The following is a 21,166-nucleotide window of genomic DNA, read 5'->3' on the forward strand; positions in this document are numbered from 1 at the left end:
AAGGTTTCTGCCTTCCAAAAATACTGCAAGTATTAAGTAATAATTAATTTGTTTTCACATTTTTTATTCATCAGACATATAGAGGACTGCCAGCTGGGACAAGCAGGAAAAGACATAAAGAGTCGATGTTACTCCAGCACCGAACAAGAGGCCTAATGTTTTTTTTTAATCAGCCCAGCCATATTACCCTGTGTAAATGTAGTTTCCCTTTTGAAAACATTTAAAATAACACAAGGGTCCACTTTCAAATACCTGAGGGATCCTGGAGAATCTACATCAGAAACCCCAAATCCAAGCAAACTCTCTTACTTTACACATCAGCACACTGAGGCCCAGGGAACATAATTGGCTTGCCCAAGGTCACACAGCTGGCTGTCAACAAGGCCAAGGCTAGATCTGGGGAAGCAGGGACAGTGGAAGGCTGTCCTGGACACGCAAGGGCAGGGAAGGAGTAAACCACAGTAGCGAATGCAGGGGCTGAGTGTGGGCTATGGACACCAGCAGGTGGGGGCTTGATTCCTGTCCTCAATTCTTACTAGCTGTGTGACCCTGGCAAAATGAGTGAAGCTCTCTGAGCCCATTTTCATACCAGTAAAATGGGGACAATAGTAGCACTTACCACATATTGTTGTGAGGATTAAATGAAGCAACAGAACAGAGCACTTAGTAAATAGTAGCTACCCTTCCCTAATCCTCATTTGTGTGCATGGTGGCAGTAGGGTCTGTGTAGAAAATGAGACCAAAAGCTTGGAGAAGAGGGTCACAAAATCCAACTTGCAGGTGCTGCCCTGACAATGCCAGTGGGACACAAATCCTGTCCCAATGGAGATCTAGGCACTAATCAAAATGCTGTTACTTCTAGGTAGTGTAACTCAAAACTGAGGGTGCCACAGAATCCAGACCATGTGCAGGTTCACTGCCTCTGAATCCCTGCCAGCTGGGACCAGGGAATCTGCACTTTAAAAAATTCTTGTGATATAATTTACATACCATAGAACTCACCATTTTAAAGTGTACACTTTCACCTTCAGTGGTTTTTAGCATGTTCATAAGGTTGTGCAACCATCACCACTATTCCAGAACCTTTTCATCACCCCAAAAAGAAGCCCCATACCCATCAGCAGTCACTCCCCACTCCCCACTCTCCCATCCCCTGGCAACCACTAATCTCTGTCTCTACAGATTTGCCTATTCTAGACAATTCATATGAATGGAATCATACAACATGTGGTCTTTGTGTCTGGCTTCTTTCACTTAACACACAACGTTTTAAAGGTTCGTTCATGTTGTAGCATGGATCAGGACTTCATTCCTTTGCAATATTCACTTTTAACAAGTTCCTCGGGTAGTTGTGAAGAGTGGACTTTGCAGAGGAAAAGAATAGCAAATTCCCACAAGGTGAAACCTGTGGTTATGATAAAGAGACAGGCCTCAATTGTTCCTTCAGGTGTGCCTGTCTCATAAGCCCCACTGGTAAAGGGAGGCAATGCTGGCCGCTTGCCTCCTCCAGAGACCGCAGAGGTTGGGCAGGGTCTCCTGGCGCTCAGCAGGGAGATGTGCGCCTGTGGACTGCGGCTGGGCTGCTCTGGGAATTGGGCAGATTAACCACCAGAGACTCACACAAGGGGATTTAGTCTCAACTCAAAGACTTTTTTTTTTTTAAATAATTTTATTTATTTATTTATTTCCCCAAAGCCCCAGTAGAGAGTCATACGTCACAGTTGCAACATCCTTCTAGTTGCTGCACGTGGCACGCGGCCTCAGCATGGCCAGAGAAGCGGTGCGTTGGTGAGCGCCTGGGATCCGAACCCGGGCTGCCAGCAGCAGAGCACACGCACTTAACCGCTAAGCCACGGGGCCGGCCCTCAACTCAAAGACTTTAATGTACACTATGCTCTTGGAAAATATCTCCAAGGAAACAAGTGGAACCACAAGTCTTAACCAGCAGGGATTCTCATTCAGAAACCTGGTGTGAGCCACAGCCTTGGAAAAGACCAGTGCAGGGACTCTGATCATAGTACAGCAGTTTGAGGTCAGGGTGGCAGGGCCTGTGTGCATGATGGGCACACCCTCAGGACTCTCAGAAAACTGGAGCATCATTACTCCGGGGGCTGACAGCTCCACAGCAAGACTGGGAAGATCTAGGCTGATCAGGTCTTCTCCAGAGCTCTACAGAAGAGGCACAGAACTTCAACAGGGCCAAAGATGCCTGCCCAGAGCAAGAACCTTTCTCTTTGTGGTTGAATCTCCAGGTCATCAGAAACAGTCATGGTGGCTCTGGTGAGGAATGGGGCCATATGGGAGGGTTGCCAAGTCCAACTTCTGGGTAGGAAGTCTTAGAATAAGATAGGTGGGAGGGGTGTGGCACCAGCAAGGCCCCTGAGGTCAAGGGCCACACCATCTTGGAAGATTTCCAACTGGGACCTCTGGACATGAGAATGGGACTTAGACAGAGAAAGCAAAAGCAGACTACTCGTCACTCAACCCAAATGTCTTCTGTGGTACGTTCTCCCCGGTCTGGGGCTCCTGAACGGTCACATGCCCATATTTCTGTGATGTATGACCACTCAACAAGGGGCAGGCAGAAATTCTCAGTCATCGCCCTGTTACCCTCTGTTTAACTTCAAAAAGTCACTAACTGACATCTCAGACCCCTAAGCAGTCCAGGGTTTCTTGTTTTCTAACTATCCTATGGAATAAGCAATCGGCCCTCTTGGGCTTTTGGTTCAATTTCTTCTCATTCAGAAGGAAGTAGGTTGTTGCTGACTTCTGTAGGAGCCCACCTAGAATTCAGTCAGGTTAGCACCAAGGCCAGGCTGCTAGAGAACCCACAAATGTGTCTTTAGGATGAGTACAGCCTCTCTGACACTGAAGGAACTTTATTTATTGGTGAAGGAGGGAATTCCGGCTCCATCTTTGCAGAACCTGGTGGCACCGATGCCCCGGCAGGTCCCAGTAGGAAGGGGTAAATGGAGAGGCCAGGACTGCAGCCATGTGGGAAGGGGCCTCGCTTGGCTGAGAGCATTCCCAGTTAGCCAGTCTCCACACCCTCAGGGAGCTCCACCACCACCGGGGCACAGTCCTCAGGCTCCGCCGCAAAGTCCCACCGGAACTTCTTGGTCAGGTGAGTTTGGAACTTTTCAGCCTTCTGCCGCAGGGTGGCATCCACGGCAACGCTGCAGGCGGAGGAAAAGAAAACCTACAGAGAACAGAGCATAAGTCACTCCTGAGAACACAGAGGGGGCTGGGAAAGCTGTGGAAATTTCCTCATGGTGCTCAGCTCTCTGGGGCAGGTGGATTAGCTGCTGCTGGCATGGGCACAGGATACCTGCTATGTTCCCCCCAAACCAAGAAAGAAGGTCCACATCCAGCTGAGAAGCTGGGGCAGGACTAGAACGGAAAGTTACTATCTTGGGCAGAGATGCCCCATTGAGAATAAGGCCAGTGGGGCCATCACTCTGGCTCTGCCGCCTGGGGGATCTACTGGGCACCTGGGCAGTAACTCAGAGGTAGTAGCTACGCCAGGTCGTACTAAGAAAGGCTTGGGGAGCTTATAAGCCTCTGGATCCCATGAAGTCCCAGGCCCTAAAGTCAATGTGGCTGAATTGCTGCTCTAATCTAAATGGGCCAGAATGTCAGTTTGAGGCTTCTATTCCCCCTAAAAGCTGTCTTTGAGGTTCTTTTTTTAAAATTATGGTAATATATACGTAATATAAAATCTACCATTTTAACCATTTTTTACATTATTATTTTAAAAATTATTTAAAATTTTACAATTTTAAAAATTGTGTTAAATATACATAACAGAATATTTACCATTTTAACCATTTTTAAGTGTACAATTCAGTGGCATTAAGTACATTCACATTGTTGCACAACCATTGTCACTTTCTATCTCCAGAACTTTTTCATCTTCCCCAACTGAAACTCTGTTCTCATTAAACAGTAACTCCCGGGCCGGCCCCGTGGCTTAGCGGTTAGGTGCGCGCGCTCCGCTGCTGGTGGCCCGGGTTTGGATCCCGGGCGCGCACCGACGCACTGCTTCTCCGGCCATGCTGAGGCCGCGTCCCACATACAGCAACTAGAAGGATGTGCAGCTATGACATACAACTATCTACTGGGGCTTTGGGGGGAAAAAATAAATAAATTAAAAAAGTTAAACAGTAACTCCCCGTTCCCCCTCCCCCACCCTCGGGCAGCCACCATTCTACCTTCCGTCTCTATGAAGTTGACTGCTCTAGGCACCTCATGTAAGTGGAGTCATACAGTACCTGTCCTTTTGAGTCTGGCTTATTTCACTTACCATAATGTCCTCAAGGTTCAGCCATGTTGTGGCATGTGTCAGAATTTCCTTCTTTTTAATGAATAACATTCCATTGTATGGAGAGACCACATTTTGTTTTCCATTCATCTGTCAATGGCCATTTGGGTTGTTTCTACCACTAGGCTATTACAAATAATGCTGCTATGAACATGGGTGTAAAAATCTCTCTTAGTATTCCTGCTTTTAATTCTTTTGGGTATATACCCAGAGTGGAATTCTTGGATCACATGGTAATTCTATGGTTAACATTTTGAGGAACTGCCAGACTGTTTTCCACAGTGGTGGCTGTGCCATTTTACATTCCCACCAGCAATCAACAAGGATTTCAATTTCTCCAAATCCTCACCAACATCTGTTATTTTCTATTTTTTTGGTAATAGCCATCCTAATGGGTATGAAGTGGTATCCCATTGTGGTTTTTCTCCCCCAGTTTTATTGAGATATAATTCACATACATCACTGTATAAGTTTAAGGTATACAGCATAATGGTTTGATATACATATATTGTGAAATGATCACTGTAGTCTGATTTGCCTTTCCCTAATGATTAGTGATGTTTAGCATCTTTTCATGTGCTTACTGGCCATTTTTATATATTCTTTGGAGAAAGGTCTATTCAAGTCCTTTGTAAATCAAATTGTTGTTGTTGAGTTATCAGAGTTCTTTATATATTCTGGATATTAACCACTTGTTTTGATGTTCTTTTTAATTCAGTTTCATCTAATATAAACATGCACAGAGGGGCAGAACAACAACTTTCTCTACATCTGAAACTCCATTCCAGATTGTTCTGGATCCCAACTCCTTCTAAGAATAACAGCAAACCCTTTACTCCTTACACTATTTTATTGTTTTCTAAGAAGTTTCACAGAGTATCCCAATGGATCCTCACAAAGCCCGGGGAAGACAATAAAATGCCTATTTTATGGAAATGAAGGCTGAGAGGAGTTAAATGACTGGATCAAAACTATCCAGAAAGGAAGGAGTGGTTTTTCCCCAACTACTCGTTGGCTCCCCGCAGGACCACCCCAGACACAGAAGCATGAGGGTGGAAGAAGCTCTTGGATCCACACCACCCTCATGCCATAGCTGGCCCACAGACCACCATGGAAGGAATCTGGGCTCTGGGGGCCTTGACCTGACAAAGGCAACAGTCATACTCTGCAGCTGATTCCAGGGACAACACCCATCCCACCTGCTTCTCCACTGTTTTTCCATTAGTGGGAAGAGTGACACTCATTTTCAGTGATCTTTGGCGCCATTTTGCTGTAGTGGTAGCAGGGACAGAAGTGACTGAGGGGCACAGGGAGGTTACAGAATTTGGTTTCATTAACTTGGGAATCAACTAACTACAGGAGCAGGAAGCACAGCCACAACAAAATACCAGATCAATAACTAATTAGAGGAGCTATGTGAGCTTGGTGACAAGGGCTGGGGAAGCCAGCGGCCAGTCTGTAGGCAGCTAATGGAGCTTGCCCTGGAGTGCCGAATGCAGTGCTGGCTGAACTCTGGGGAGGGGCCTGGAACGGGGAGCAGACAAGCCTTGTTTCAAATAGCCTTAGCTCCAGAGACCCTGCACACCCATGAGTCTGTCCCCCGAGGTCCTGGGGAGCCTGCTGGCTGAATTAGCAAAGCCTCTTCCTGTTCCCCCTCCTTACACAGTAGATTGTACTACTCTCTACAAAGCCCCTCCTCTCCAGCCACACTGAGCACCTGCCCAAGATGCTCTGCTGCCTCTTCTGTGCCTCTATGCACACATGCTTTTCCCTTTGCTTACAACACCCTTCTACCCCCTGCTTTCTCTTCCTTCACCTAGCTAATTTCTACTCGTGACTCAGGCTCAGCTCAGACATCACCTCCTTTAGGATGTCTTCCCAGACCACGGACAGAACAGGTGCTCCTCTCTGCTCCCCCAGCTTCTAGGGTGATCTTGATCATAGCCTCAATCTCAGTTAGGTAAAAGTCCATTTACTGTTGAGCTCTCCCAAGAGACGAGGAGTAATCCAAAGCAGTGACTCTTTTTCACATCTGCATTCCACACTCCTGGCACAGAGTCTGACACAAAAAAGGATGCATTAGATGTTTAATGATCAAAAGAATGAAGATTCTATGAAAATCCATTTTTGGTTCACTTTTGCACAGTGCCTGGCACCAAATAATTGCTCAATAATTATGTGATGGTGCTGGAGAGAATAAGGGACTCATCCTGGGGAGGATGACTTATTTACCAGGCCCCCGAATGCCACCGGCTCACAAGCCATCTCCTTGCGACTTGCCTCTTAAAAAAGCCCAAAGTGAAAGAACTGCTCTAACCCCTGTTCCTAGCACTGTGCCTGAGCTTCCCTTATGGCATTTCTCACACTGTGCCCGCATCACAGTAGGGATCGAGTCCTAAGTATCAAAGTGTCCCAAACAGCATATCACCCAGGGCCTGGCATAGAGTTAGGGCCCACAGGATGCTCACTGAATGGATATAATGAGACAAAGGGATCGCCCTGCATTTGGCAATGGCCAACAGTGAGAGGTTGGAAGAGGCTGGGCTCATGCTCATCATTCATCCTTCCCACCCATCTTCTCAAACACTGCCTGGAAGTAAGATCAACTAGAGGCAGGTACAACAGAAGCCTTCGGTCTGAAAAATAAGGCTTCTAATTTGAAAAGTGCTTTGTCCTTTTCAAGGAACCTGTCAATCTCTTCTTTACTACAAACCCGGGAGGTGGGAGGACAGGAAATTACTATTCCCATTGTACAGATGAGGATAGTGATAAATGCTGAGCAAGCGATAAACGTCGAGCAAGATCCAGTCCAAGTAGGGAAATCTCAATCCTTTTTCCCTACCAAGACCTTCTTTTTGTCTTGACACAGCCTTAATACACCCTTGATATTTTCAACATTGCCCTGTGGGACAGCCAAGGGACAGTGCTTCTGGAACTGTCCCCTCTGCAGGCCTCCAGGACCCAGGGCACAGCCCAGGTTGACTTTTTGAAAAAATCAATTTCATTGAGGTATAATTTACATATAATTAAATTCACTCATTTTATTTTATTTTATTTATTTATTTTTTTTAAAGATTTTATTTATTTATTTTTTCCCCCAAAGCCACAGCAGATAGTTGCATGTCATAGCTGCACATCCCTCCAGTTGCTGCATGTGGGACGCGGCCCCAGCATGGCCGGAGAAGCGGTGCGTCGGTGCACGCCCGGGATCCGAACCCGGGCCGCCAGCAGCGGAGCGCGTGCACTTAACCGCTAAGCCACCGGGCCGACCCTGATTCACTCATTTTAAATGTTCGTTTTGACAAACGTATACACCCATGCAATCACTATATGATATAATCAAGATAGATATACGTTTATAGTTTTTTCTTTTGGTATACAGTTCTATGAGTATGAAGGCCCTTATACCATCACAGTCAGGATACTGAACAGTTCCATCACTCCAAAAAACTCTCTTGTACTGCCCCTCAGTGATCAAACCTTTCTCTTATCCCTAGCCCCTGGCACCCACTGACGTATTTTTGTCCCTATAGTTTACAAACTTGATATTTTAAAAACACACAATTCAGAAGAGGAAATGTTGAGACAGTATCTAGTTTTCAAGCAACAATTTCCTTTGATTCTCTTGTTTTTTGATTAATTTTATGCCTCCTTCAGAAAACTTAGTAATGATCTGGTTATTTTATTTACTAAAGTGAAATCAAGTACATACTTTTTAACATTACTGAGAAATGAATCATCTTAATACCGGAAGATTAATCCTGGATATTTTAAAAATACTTTTGAAATAGGCTAATAACCTTTCACAGACAACCGTATTTATCTAAAACTAAAAGCACACCCACTGGGTATTTTTCTTCAAATGTAAAAAAAGGTATTAATACTTTTATCATTAAGTCTGCATATTCTAAAATTGTAAATTACTTTAGTCAGAAACGTGAAAGTTTTCTTTTAATCCCAAGTTAAATAAATTGAGTTCAGTCAGGTCACCTTGAGAAATTCAAAATATCAAGGTAGGTAGCTGAGTCACCTCTTATCCTATTTTTTGGCTAGACCAAAAAGATGAAATTTCCTAATTTTTTCAATTCCCAAATGATTATTCAACTTAGAATGAAACTAGCCAGAAGTAGAACATTTTATTTCCACCTGCAGAAGAAGAAAGTGGTGTTAAAAGTAAGACTATCACTTCACAATGATTACCAGGAAGGTAAAAAGGAGCAGGAATCATGTCTTCTGAGGTCAGTTTCAAGAATTTGGGATGTTTCATCTGGGGCTCTAATCATATATGGGAGCCCACCACAGAATCAGAGCTCAGCATTGCCATTCACTAGATCTGGTGATCTTGGGCAAAATTTGTGACTTCTCTGTTTGTGTTTCTTCATCTATAAAATGGGATTATATACTTAACATCTAGCATTGTTGTGAGGGCTAGATGAAATAATGTAAAGTAAGCGTGGAAAAGTGATAGCTGATGGCAGGACGTATAGGAATAGGGAGGTGAAATTTATCATAGCTGCTGTTACAATAGAAATACTATAGACATCACTGTCAGAGCCAACGTTTTCCCTCGAGAGTTGAAGATGGACACTGGCATTCAGAATGCTGGCAAGAAAGCATACACGGCCTATTGTGACTAAAAGTATTAAAAAAACAGGTCATGTGACTATATGCCTAAATGCTATGCAATCAGCAATAAGAATCTTTATTTTCTACATAACTCACTTTCTAACATACTATTAAATTCAGATTATCCTTTCATTGGTTTTAAACAAATTATGGTGACTCAAGTTGCTTTAAATAAAAGAAAAAACTGTATCTATTTTTGTAAAACAAGTAATTTTTATTCAAGCTAAATCCATGGGATTTGTAAAAACCAGAGGCATCTATTCAAAAGGGCCTTTAATGGCAGAGGCCATTGCGTGGCTAATTTCACACAAGCTAATGTGGCTGTCTTTAAGTGCTTACACATACAAATACCAGTCCCTCTCCATGGGTAGTAGCCCTTTAAGCTCCTAAGTAAGAAAGCCAGTTCCACTTACTTGACTACCCGGGGGAGAGCAGGTGGCTGGCTGAGGAAGGCTTTCATGGGCTGATTCATTCACTCACAAACACCCTGAGTGAGTGCCTCTGTGTGGGGGGACTGGATTCTCAGCGCCAAGATGGCATCAATGTAATTCCCCATTAAAAAAAAAGTTTCGTAATAGCCTTTTCCACATTGTGCCTATTGAAATCTCAGTCATCATTCAAGCTCACGGTCAACTGGCCCCCTTTGCAAAAAGCCATTCCTGATCCTCTATCCCCTCAAATCTCAACCCCAGTGTGAATTAACCAATCCCTCCCCGGTGCTCCTAATGCCCTTTGATCAGACTTCACTGTTTACACCTATCATATTCATGTCGTCTATTTTTGTTGCCACAGGAATTATGACTCCACCTGATAACATAAAGTAAGATAAGTGCTAGGCCTCGACTAAGGGGTGAAAATAACCAGATGAAGAAAAAACTGGTTTTGGGTAAAAGCTCATGGCTCAGTGGGGAAGTCAGGCAGATAATATATAAACTTCAGCAAGCACAGCCTGTGCAATACGATAGTGACAAGCACAAAGTAGGCTAATAGTACTGAAAGGAGAGAGATCAAGGATGGCTTCACGGAGAGGAATGCTTGAGGGCACCTTGTAGGATGAACAAATACATACCAGGCAGAGGAAAATCAGGTTCAGTCAAGAAGGCATGAAACATGGGTATAATGTTTTAGTCATGCCAGATGATAAGTTCTAGACATCTGCTGTGCTTATAGTTAACAACACTGTGCTGTACACTAAAAAATTCATTAAGAGGGTAGATCTTATATTATGTGTTTTTTACCACAATTGAAAAAAAAAAAGGCGGCGGTATGAAACAGCACAGCATGTCTGGGAATGTGCAAGGATACCGCTCTTGTTGGAGTTGCCGGAGGAAGGAGAAGCTGGAGAACAGGTCAGGACCAGATCAGAATGGACCTTGTGACCTGTTTGGGCTTTTCACTTTCCAGGCAATGAGGAGCTGCAGAGAAATCGGATCAGAGCTGCATTTTAGAGCAGCAACTCAGGTGGCAGCGTGGGAGACAGATGGACTGAAGGGTAAGCCTGGAAGCTGACAAACTCTGATGCAGTGTAGATGAGACCAAAAGGCCCAGGTTAGGGGAACGGTACCAGGGGCAGGATTGCCTTCTAAAACACTGACCACTATCCAGAGTCATTTGGTTAATTCATTTGTTTACTTTCCCACCAAAATATAAACTCCAAGTCAGGGACTCTGTCTGTCTTGCTCACAGCTATATTTCCAGACCTAGAACAGAGCCTTGTATACAGCAGGTACTCAGCAAATATCTGCTAAATCAATGAACAAACCCCCTGAGGGCAGGAACCCTGGCTAACTCATATGTATGTATTCCTCAATACTTTCAGGAGAATGCTGTGTATAAAGAAAGGATGCTCAAAAATATGTGCTAATATAATTTTTTTAAAGGCACGTGTCCTAGATTTTTCCAAATTATGACATCAAATTTTCTTGGTGAAAAAGTCCAAAGATAGAATTCTTCCAACCATCAGCTTTGCACATATACCTGGGCATCTAGCAATCCAGCTGGGCCCTTTTTGCTTTGAAAATCATTGCTGGCAACAAAGCTTCAGCCATTAGAGCTCAGCTGTTGGCTGTGCAGACAATGATCGGGACAGCCAACGACACAGTGTGGCCCGCCTCTGTCTGTGTGACAGAATTAACACACATCACAAAGGTAGCACATATTCCCGTGGGCCAGAGCCACTGCCAGAGGCAAGATAGCAGGCTGATGCCTCCTACTGCTCGGCAACCCACAACCCAGTAACTGTGGGGTGGATTTCCCCTGCAGAGGAAGGATAAAGGGATTTAATTTCTCTGTTATATCAAGAGCAAATAAAAGGGCAGTTTTATAACTCTTCTGAAGTGGAATACACCAGGCTCAAGCCATCAGCTTGACTGACTCATCCCCATGGTCTGCACAAGTCCTCCAACTGCCAGAGTTTGTTTGTTTGTTTGTTTTTTTGTGAGGAAGATCAGCCCTGAGCTAACATCCACGCCAATCCTCCTCTTTTTGCTGAGGAAGACCAGCCCTGAGCTAACATCTATTGCCTCCTTTTTTTTTTTTTCCTGGTTTTTCTCCCCAAAGCCCCAGTAGATAGTTGTATGTCATAGTTGCGCATCCCTCTAGTTGCTGTATGTGGGACTCCGCCTCAGCATGGCTGGAGCAGCGGTGCGTCAGTGTGCGCCTGGGATCCGAACCCGGGCCGCCAGTAGCAGAGCGTGCACACTTAACCACTAAGCCACGGGGCCGGCCCCCAACTGCCAGAGTTTTAAGTCAGCTGACTGCTCACAGGGACTCTTCCAACAGTTTGTTGGTTTTATTTATTTATTTATTTATTTTTGCAAGGAAGATCAGCCTTGAGCTAACATCTGCCAATCCTCCTCTTTTTGCTGAGGAAGACTGGCCCTGGGCTAACATCCGTGCCCATCTTCCTCCACTTTATATGGGACGCCACAGCAGCATGGCCTGACAAGCAGTGCGTCAGTGCGCGCCCGGGACTTGAACTGGCGAACCCCGGGCAGCCACAGCGGAGCGCGCGCACTTAACCGCTTGCGCCACCGGGCCAGCCCCCAGTTTGTTGGTTTTAGAAAAGTGTTCTGTACCTCTGAGAAACAGGCCCCTGATGGTATCTCCACAAACATCAAACAAGAATCTTTTAGGGGGATTTATATCATATTCAGTACATAGAGGCGTAAGCATAGGCCCTAAACCAGGACTCAGGCCTGGGTACAAATCCTGACCCTGACTCTGCCACTTACCAGCTGTGTGACCTCAGGCAAATAACTTAACCTTTCTGACTCTCAGTGTCCGCATTTGTAAAATGGGAATAATCTTTCTGCCTTATAGCGCTCCAGAGATTAAATGAGGGAACCCATATAGTGTGCCTAACACCCAAAAGGCATTTAATGAATGTTCATGCCTTCCCTTACCCTGGATGGGAGTGGGAGGTTAGTGACTAGCAACCTTGTAAGGAGCAGGCCTTGTAGGGGTCTCAGGCCTTGTGGGGGTCTCACACTCAGGGAGAAGAAAGCAGCTCATGGAACAGAAAGTACGGAAACTGACAGCTTGCAGCTTCTGCCTTTTCTATACTTGAGAAAGTTACAAAACGTGAGTGAGAGAGACTGTCCCAAGAACATAAAGGAAGCTAATCTATTTGCAAAGGGAGGAAATAGCACAGGATGAAGATTGTAAGTTGTTTGAAGCTTCTTCCCTAATTACCACTCATAATGAAAATTTAATTGCCAAGTTAAAAGCAAATTTCACTTTTTCTGTCAGAATCTAAGCAGAAACTGGCACATTTTGTTTGAACAGGAAATCAAAGTTACTTTAATGCTTAAATGAGATCTAAGGAGCTGCAGATGTTTCCCTGGGAATAACAAGCTTCAAAACTCTGTCCGACTGGGTTGCAGCAACTGACGGCTACAAGGAGAAAGAAACTGTTCTGAGCTGAGTAACTCAAAGAGGTGGAGCTGATTCAAATTCCTAGTACCCCAGGCCTAGGCACTCTGGGGGCGAGGCAGGGAGAAGGTGGTACAGAGAGAGGGTCTCTGGCATCAAGGAACTTACAACTCAGTAGGAGACAGAGAACCAGGAAACAGCCCAAGATTAGGAAACTGAAATTAAGAAAACTTTGGCTCATGAAAGAATAACAAGACAGAAAGGTGACCCTCCTCAGGGTGCTTTCACACACCCTGGCCTTAATTCTGACCCAGATGGGTGTCAGCCAAAAGACTGCTCACCTGTAAGGTGCTGGTGAGGAAGTTATTCTGGGAGACAATGTCCACAAAGAAGTCAGCAGGGATCTCGCTGAGCTGGTGGTACAGGATGGAGATGAGGTTGATGTAGAGGGTGTGGTGCTTCACCATGGCTTCTTCTGACCGGCACAGGAGGTTCAGGAGCTGCTTCCAGTGCTCAAATGCCTCGTACACATTCCCCAGCAGGAAGCATACAAAGGCAAACTGGAGTTCACCTGAAAGGTGCAGAGAGGAGAAATGACCCTGAGAGAGAGGAGTACCAGCTGACTGTACAAGGCCATCAATTCCACTGGACCTCAGCAATGGGTGGCCTTTTATCCTCGTCACTCCTGCAGAGCCTAGCACGGGGTTCTGCACCTAGCAGATGCTCAGTAAGTTTGCTGAACTGTTATAAACTCAAGCCACGGGAAACCACATTTTGGTTTTGGATTTCTGCAAAATCAGACTGTAGAGAAGAGAGGTACACCTAGTATTTGCCTGGCTGTAAAAAGTTTACAAAATGTGACCAATGGACATCATGCCATGTGGATCCCAAATTTGGCTGCCCATCAGAATTACTAGCAGAGCTTGTTAAAAATAAAGCTGCTGAAGCCTCACCCCCAGAGATCCTGGTTGAGGACAGATGATCTGTAGCTCTAACAAGCTCCCCGGGTGATTCTGATGCAGAGTCTGCTCCAGGGTCAGGGGAATGCTGCATTACTCCATGTAATCCTCAGCCCAACTGCACAGAGTAGTCAGGGAAGGTGATATTTGCCTCATTTTATAGATGAGGTCAAGGGACTTGGCCAAGGTCTCATATCTAAGGCTTGGCAACGTGAAGAATGGAAAGATAAAACATTTCCTATTGGGTGGGAAAAGTTCTAAAGCCTCCCAGAACAGGAAAATTCATGAGTACTTCTTCCAGGGTTGCCTGCCAGCCAAATTATTTTTGTTTGTTTAACCACAGGGCTCTGTGATTTAACTCTATGAGGAGCTTGGTGGCTAAGAGCATGGGCTCTGGAGCCAAACTGCCTGAGTTCAAATCTCAGCTCCACCGCGTCATAGCCGTGTGACCTTGGGCAAGTTACTTAATCTGCTTACGTCTCAATTTCCTTATTTGAGGGCTGTAGTGGAGATTAAATGAGTCAATATAGAACATGTAAAGATTTAGAATGCCTGGCACAATGCAGCACTCAAAAAAAGTTAGTTATTGTTATTCCCATATTTCCACTGATGCCTATCTCAAACAAAGAGAGCTGATGATCCAGGAGCCTTTGTCCTGGAGCACGCAACTGGGTCTCTGGTTGCCAGGATATACTGTTGCTGATCAGAGACATTCTCTCTGGCTTCAAATTTAGTGAGGGCATCTGTGGTATACTTACTAGTGGGCCATGAAAAGAACAGATGCACTCAACAACAAATACTCCTTTAAATGTATGGTGTTTGATCTCTGTCACCTCCAGAGAATCTGGAAAAATAAGATTCCTGTCCCCAGGCCTGTGGAACTGGGTGTGATTTATGTGAATAGTTACCTGGTCTAGATATTTTGGATGTTTGACCAATATTTTCAAAATATAGTCAGATTTTCTTTGTATGATAGAGGTTAATGATTTGCTTCTTCAGTTGGCTTTACCTGGTTAGTTTGTGAAAACATAAGCTTATTCTCTGAATTTAGGGCATTTATTTAAATTCATGCATTTCTGGCCTAGTCTAAAATTAAATTATGAGATCAGAAATAATTTCAAAGAGCTGTCATGAAGACACAAAGTTATCCCTTGCAACAGACCTTTTCACAAGATTACTTTGAAGAACTGAAATGTTTAAGAGGTAGAAAGCAGGATTTCTATTCATTTTTAAGCTAGAATTTCAAGTGTTACTTATTAAATGAAAATACTGTGTGATGCATTAAGATGCACCCATTAAAATGTCCCTTTTTATCAGCTGAGCTAATGATATAGGAAGCCCTATATTCAAATTTCTCACTGATCTTCCAATAGAAAAATATGCAAACACCTGGACAATTTTTAAAAGAAAAAATAAAATAGCTGCTAAAGATGTGATGAATGTTTGCTGTCACTAGTAATCAAAGAAATATAAACTGAAACCAGATGCCATTCTCCAACCATCCAGTTGGAAGAGGCCTTTGCTAAATCACTATGTCAAAGGTGACGGGCAACAGCCTCCCACCAGCTGGCAAGGATGCACAACCTTCTCCTGGTAACACGCACACTCTGATCCAACAAAGTCAATCCTAAATGTATGCAGAAGTACATACAAGAATGTTCATTAGACGACACTTACAAAAGGGAAGATAGCAACATCTTAAAGGTCCATTGACAGAGGGCTGGTTCAATAACTATGAAACATAAGCAGCCACTAAAGAGGAGCAGGCGTTTCAGTGACATGGAAAAATGTCTGTATTAAAGCAGATTACAAAATAATATATTGTAATCCTGTTTTTGTCAAAAACGATATATACACACAAACACATATGACTGAATTAAAAAAAAGCATAAAGGAAATACATAGAAATATAATAGAGAAAAGACTGAAATGAAATACATACATACATATATAAAAGATGGAAAGTAAATACACCAAAATGCAAAAAATGGTTATTTCTAGGTGGGGGGAATTGAAATGAATTTTATTTTTGCTTTCTTCTATGATGAACATATATTATTTTTGTAATAAAGGGGAAAAACAATGATAAAAACTTTAACAATTAAAAAAAAATCACCATCCTGGTCTAAGCCAGTAGTGAGACCAACACCTTGAGTCGGGAACAAACCAAGGAGGCACTGGGAGGCCTGGGAACCAGGAGCCCTGGGCCACTTAGTTGCCTCCCTCTTCCCTCGGCCACTTAGTTGGCCAAATCCTTTCCCTCTATGGACCTCAGTCTGTAAAATGGCAGGCTGGGCCACATGAGTGGTTCCCAAACACAGGATTGTCTGCATTAGGTTCACCTAGGGTGCTCGTTTATTAGATAGATAGACAGACAGACAGGTAAACTGCTGGGGCGCCACCCTAGATCTCCTGAATCAGTCTCCAGGGGTAAGGTCTGGGCACCTGTTTCTTTAACAAGTGGATTGGGCAAGACTGCCTCCTAGCCAGGTTTAGGAGCCACTGGACCAGATAACCGAAGATGTACGCCCTACTCTAAAGCTGCCTCCTATTTACCCCTCCCTTGGCCCATTCCCTAAGAGCCTTGTTCCTCCTCACCAAGCACATCCTGGGGGTTGCTGGGGAACTGCTTGCTGAGCACAGTCTCCAGGGCATAGCTGAGATCCATGCTGTGCCTGGTTATCTCTGCCGGCGTGGCACCTGCCGGGAACATCTGTGTGGGCAGCTCTGAGAAGCGGATCTCTGTTCCGGCTCTGGGCTTCATCTCAGGCAGCCGCGCCAGGCCCTCCTGGTAACTTTTGCACTCAGTGCCGCAGCGGGGTAGGTTCTGCCCCACCCGATCCTTGGTGTGCTTCATGGAGAGCACGGGCAGCACCTCTGAGAAGGCACAGATCTGCCGGCTTTCAGGCTGCAGCTTCTCCATTGTGGCCTCACTGATGAAGTTGGTGAGTGAAATCCACTTCTTGAGCGTGGCATATGGGTAAGGTCCCAGGAACTGGTCCAGCTCCTGGAGGTTGGCCCTCATGGCCTCCACCTCAGCCTCTGGGGCTGGGGATAGGTCTACCTCTTCCCGGACTGCATTCCAGCGCAGGACCATCAGCCCCCGCTGCTGCAGGCTAAGGAAGAAACCCATACGAGGGCCCACCTCCCTGGGATTGGCCTTGTCCACAGAGCTGTAGTGGAGGAAGTGGATGCCTGGTGGGATCATTTTCACGCCCCGGAACTTCGGCCCCACCTCCCAGGAGTTGTAGTCAATGCCAAACTCTGTCCCCTTGGGCATATTCAGGATGACCACAGTGGCCCCTTCAAAGAAAAGGCGCTTGGCAAGCTCAGGATCCATCTGCATGGCAGCCATAGGACCAGTGGCGGGTGACCTTTTGGAGAACTTTTCTTGACTTCCAAAACAGCTGAAAAAGAAATAAATCAGAGTTAATCAGAACTTGGGGAAGGATGTTTCACTGGCTGAGCATTCTCTATACGACAGATATTGAATTAGACTCCTGACATAATTATCTCCCTTAATCCTCACCACAACCTTGCATCTGTTTCACAGATAAGGAAACTGAAACTCAAAGAAAAGAGGATTTTTGTGTTTTGGTTTAATGAGCACGAACACTCACTTCATAGCTAAAAAGACATCAGTTAAAGAAGTGACATGCTCAAGGTCACAGAAGGACCCAAATTAGAACCTGAGTACCCGGCCCTCCAGGCCAGTGTTCTTTCCACTGTCCACGCAGGATCTACTCTCAGATCTCTCTCTCACAACAGAGGAAGAAGGTGGAGAAAGCCTGGATGATCCATTCTAAACCATAACTCTGCCTAAAACCTATTGCTGGAGAGTCCCAGAAGAGCTGAGAAAGATGATTCAATCAAGCACACACCCAGTTTCTCACAAGCCTCAGGCAAAGCCCAGAAATAGACAGAAGGTAGAAAGTGGGTGCTTTCTACTTAAAATTCACAAAAGGTTTGGGCTATTCAATATTCAATTTTGAGCTATTCAATAGCTCAAAAGGTTTTGAGCTATTCAACTACAACACCCTCTTTATCCTATTACTTATAAAAAAGCTAAAGTCTAGGAAGTGAAACGACTTCCAAAAGGGCCCACAGTCAGTGGCAGTTTTGGTCCACTCGCCCAGAAGGGATTCAGGTGGCGTGGCTGGCCTAGGATCAGTATTTAGAAGAGAAAGAGCTTAGAACACCTATTTTATCTACTTCTGAACTACCCATGAGGACATACTGATAAAACTTCTGTAGGCAGGCAGACACTGTCTCTGTGTATTTATAAGAATGGTTCCAACATGAACTAATTTAAACCAATTATCTAACCTTCTAGTCCCAAGACACCTACCTATTTAATTCAACAAATAATCACTGAGTGCCTGCACTGTGCCAGGATCCTTGCCGGGCACTAAAAGAAACATCCAGAGTAAGACAGTCACTGCCCTCCAGGCACTTCCAGTCTAACCAGACATACTAACAAGACCCCAAATTTCACAAACAGAAGAACCAGCTGCCTGTTTAATTCTTTTTTACTCTTTTTATGCTAAACAAAAGTGAAGAAAGGAAGACCAATCCTTTTCCAAAAATGTTAAGGGCATATTTTATCATCTTAACCCAAAAACCACTACAAATGACTCTCACTCTAAATCAGAATTTTGTCTTTTCAAACTGCAAGTCACAACTCGTTCATGGGTTAAGAAATCAATTTAGAGGGTCTCAACCAGCAATAATTTTTTTAAATGAAAAGAAAAGAATTATAAAAAATCAGAGTACACCATGAATAGTAAAGATAAGTATTGTTTTCTGAAGCTTTGTGTGTTTGTACATACCCTTGGTCAAGATGTAAAATTTGTTACTGTAGGTCACAGTGAAAAAAGTCTGAAAGCCACTGCTCTAAATAATTTATATCATCATCTTCCTACTTCCAACTCTGAATTCAGAATGTACTTAATAAATATTTGCTAAATGAACAGCTATTGCATTTAGAATAACTGCTCATCAATTAGCTATTTTCTCTTGTGGCATCTGTGTGCTCCTCCTTGATAATGACATTCCTTTCATTCTAATTCCACCAGCCTATAATTCTCTTCAGTGTATCTTCAGCAGCTGGCACGTGGCCTGGCACAGAGAAGATGCTCTGGAATGCAGAAAGTCACATCCCTCCACCTCTGTCCACCACCTCCTTAATCCAAGCTACCATATCCCTCAGCCAGAGAGTGCTTGCCCCCTCCAATCCCTTCTCCAAGAGCCAAAGTGACCTTTTCAAAGTGCCAATCTAAGCATGTCACCACCCGCACCTATTACCCTCTGAGTGGCTTCCCATGTGGCTCTTGGAAAACCGAAATTCTTCCCACGACCTACAAGGCCTATGTGGTCTGTCCCCTGGCCACTCCTCCAGCCTGTCTCATACAGTGCTCCCCCCCAATAATCGCTCTGTTGCAGCCACACTGGCCTCTTCCCCACCCTCAAACAGGAGGCTCTGGATAGAAAACTCTTCCCTCCTCTCTGCATCAAACCATTTTTCCGATCTCAGCTCAACATTCACTTCCTCAGTAAAGCTCCCTTGACCTGAGGCTGGCTCAAGCCTCCTGTGACGCACTCTCAGGGCGCCTTGCACCTTCCACTGCACTCAGCACGGCTGCGATTTTCCATATGTTTAATAGAGGGCTGTCACCTCCACGAGAACTGAGTCTTTTGTATCTCCAGCACATATTAGACGCTTGATAAACATTTCTATAATAAAAGCATGACATCCATCTTGTAGATGAGAAACAAAGGCTCGGCTCGGCGAAAGACCTTACCCGAAGTTACAGAGAGTAGGACAAAACCAGGGCGGGCGGAGCCAAGGTCTCCAGCCCCCAAGTTCTACAGTTAGGAGGAAAGCGCAGTTACCCCGGGTGCCCCTGGAAGTCCCGGCGACGGTCCGTGGTGACGGTTTCTCAGGAGAACGGCCTGCAGACACCAGGGTCCCAGCACCGGCCCACAGACCGGGAGGAGGCCGTCCCGGCGAGGTGCTCCAGCTCAGAGGCACTCCGTAATCCCGAAGCAGAAAGAGGGGCGGCCGCGCCACACAGACAACGAAAGAAGAGGAGTTAAAAGTTGACAGGAGGCAGCACTCACCGACTTCGGTCTTGCCCACGCTCAGGTTCCGCGGAAGCGCACCGGAAGTTCTACCGCTTAGGCGCCGGACCGGAGCCACGAGGAAAGCAGCCCGGCAGAGTTCTCGGTCGCGGAAGGAACGGTCCGCGCCTGCAGGTTCCGCCCCATCAAATGTTGCCTTTTGCTACTTTTAGTTATTCGTTTTAGTTCCTGAACCGTGGAAAACAACTTTCATCAAATGATGCATTTTATATCCCCCTCCAGAAACACATCCACCAGCAGTGGTTCTTTGGTTTCAATCAGTCATGGTCACTGAAGCTGGGGTCAAGGTCATGGCTGCCCAGTAGCCACAGTCAGACCTTCAGTCATGGTCCTGGTCAGCCAGTCTCTGTCGGAGTGACGGTATCACAGCTGGCCTGTTATCATCCGGTCCTGGCTCAGCCCTAGGGGAGAGTCTCTGAAACCCAGCCCCCAGCCCAGAGAGAACCAGACTCACCAGCAGTAGTCACCACATCGGTCCCTCCAGCCATAATCACAGGGTCCTCTGGCAGCCCAGGCCTAGTATGCTATCTCAGTCAGGCTACAAATGCACCCGGAGGGAGGAAAGTCTATCTTGTTCTCCACTGTTTCCCTGGAACCTAGCACAAAGCCAGGCACAAAGGCTCAGCTCAGTGTATATATTATGCATTTAATTAATGACAGTAATTTGGTATCAATAAACGGCTTCTATTTTTGGGCCTAGCCCTGTGCTGGGGGGTTGTATTAGTCAGGGTTCAACCAAAGAAGCAGAGCCAACAGGAGATATATAGGACATTTATTGCAAGGAATTAGCTTACGTGATTGTGAGTGCTGGCTAGGTAAATCCAAAATCCATAGGGCAGGCCACTGGTATATGATTTTTAATCCTTACACTAACCCTCATAAGTAGGCATTAGTATTCCCAACCTACAGAAGAGAAAACTGAGGTTCAGTGAGGTTACACAGGCAGAGAGTGGTGGAGTTGGAATGCAAACCAAGGTCTGACTGGCTGTTCTTGCCCCTGTGCTGCTGCTCCTTAGCTTGTCTGTCACATTTCCTCAGTGACAGCTGGACACGCCAATCTGTCTCTGTCAAAATTCATCACTTAGTGGGTTACAGACTAGACTGGGCCCTGCAGTCATGGTTAATCACAGTGAGCTGCTGCAGGATTAACCAGAGATGGCCTCCATTAGTCACAGTCATGCGTGTCAGTCTCAGCCTGTTGTGTCAGTTCCATTTCCTGCGTGAAGCTCAGCTCCCTCTCCGCCCC

General features: G+C 45.3%; 1 protein-coding gene across 4 annotated transcripts; it reads right to left on the reverse strand.

The window, feature by feature from the left end:
- Nucleotides 1–1,645: 1,645 nt before the first annotated feature.
- On the reverse strand, nt 1,646–19,966 carry AAR2 (AAR2 splicing factor). Of its 4 annotated transcripts, none has more exons than XM_004430448.3 (4): nt 19,900–19,966; nt 16,378–17,186; nt 13,162–13,391; nt 1,646–3,199 (listed from the first exon to the last, which is right to left on the reverse strand). In XM_004430448.3, the coding sequence occupies exons 2-4, from the start codon at nt 17,132–17,134 to the stop codon at nt 3,032–3,034; spliced, it is 1,155 nt and encodes a 384-aa protein (XP_004430505.1). In that variant the 5' UTR covers nt 17,135–17,186; nt 19,900–19,966; the 3' UTR covers nt 1,646–3,031. The 4 variants fall into 4 exon arrangements, with proteins under 4 accessions (XP_004430505.1, XP_014642966.1, XP_087301447.1 ...); XM_014787480.2 differs by lacking the exon at nt 19,900–19,966 and adding an exon at nt 19,672–19,893; XM_087445321.1 differs by lacking the exon at nt 19,900–19,966 and adding an exon at nt 19,581–19,598.
- Between the last annotated feature and the right edge of the window lie 1,200 nt (nt 19,967–21,166).

Source organism: Ceratotherium simum, chromosome 21, assembly GCF_057802395.1.
Source record: "Ceratotherium simum simum isolate JZ-2026a chromosome 21, ASM5780239v1, whole genome shotgun sequence".
Taxonomy (NCBI): domain Eukaryota; kingdom Metazoa; phylum Chordata; class Mammalia; order Perissodactyla; family Rhinocerotidae; genus Ceratotherium; species Ceratotherium simum.

Bases quoted from the DNA above. Each gene is read 5' to 3' on its own strand.
- AAR2 (XM_004430448.3), bottom strand. From the start codon at position 17,134: ATGGCTGCCATGCAGATGGATCCTGAGCTTGCCAAGCGCCTTTTCTTT. The intron at 13,392-16,377 runs GTGAGGAGGAAC...TGCACCTTTCAG, and splicing joins CAACCCCCAGGATGTGCTTG to GTGAACTCCAGTTTGCCTTT. The intron at 3,200-13,161 runs GTGAGCAGTCTT...TGTTCTCTGTAG, and splicing joins TCCTCACCAGCACCTTACAG to GTTTTCTTTTCCTCCGCCTG.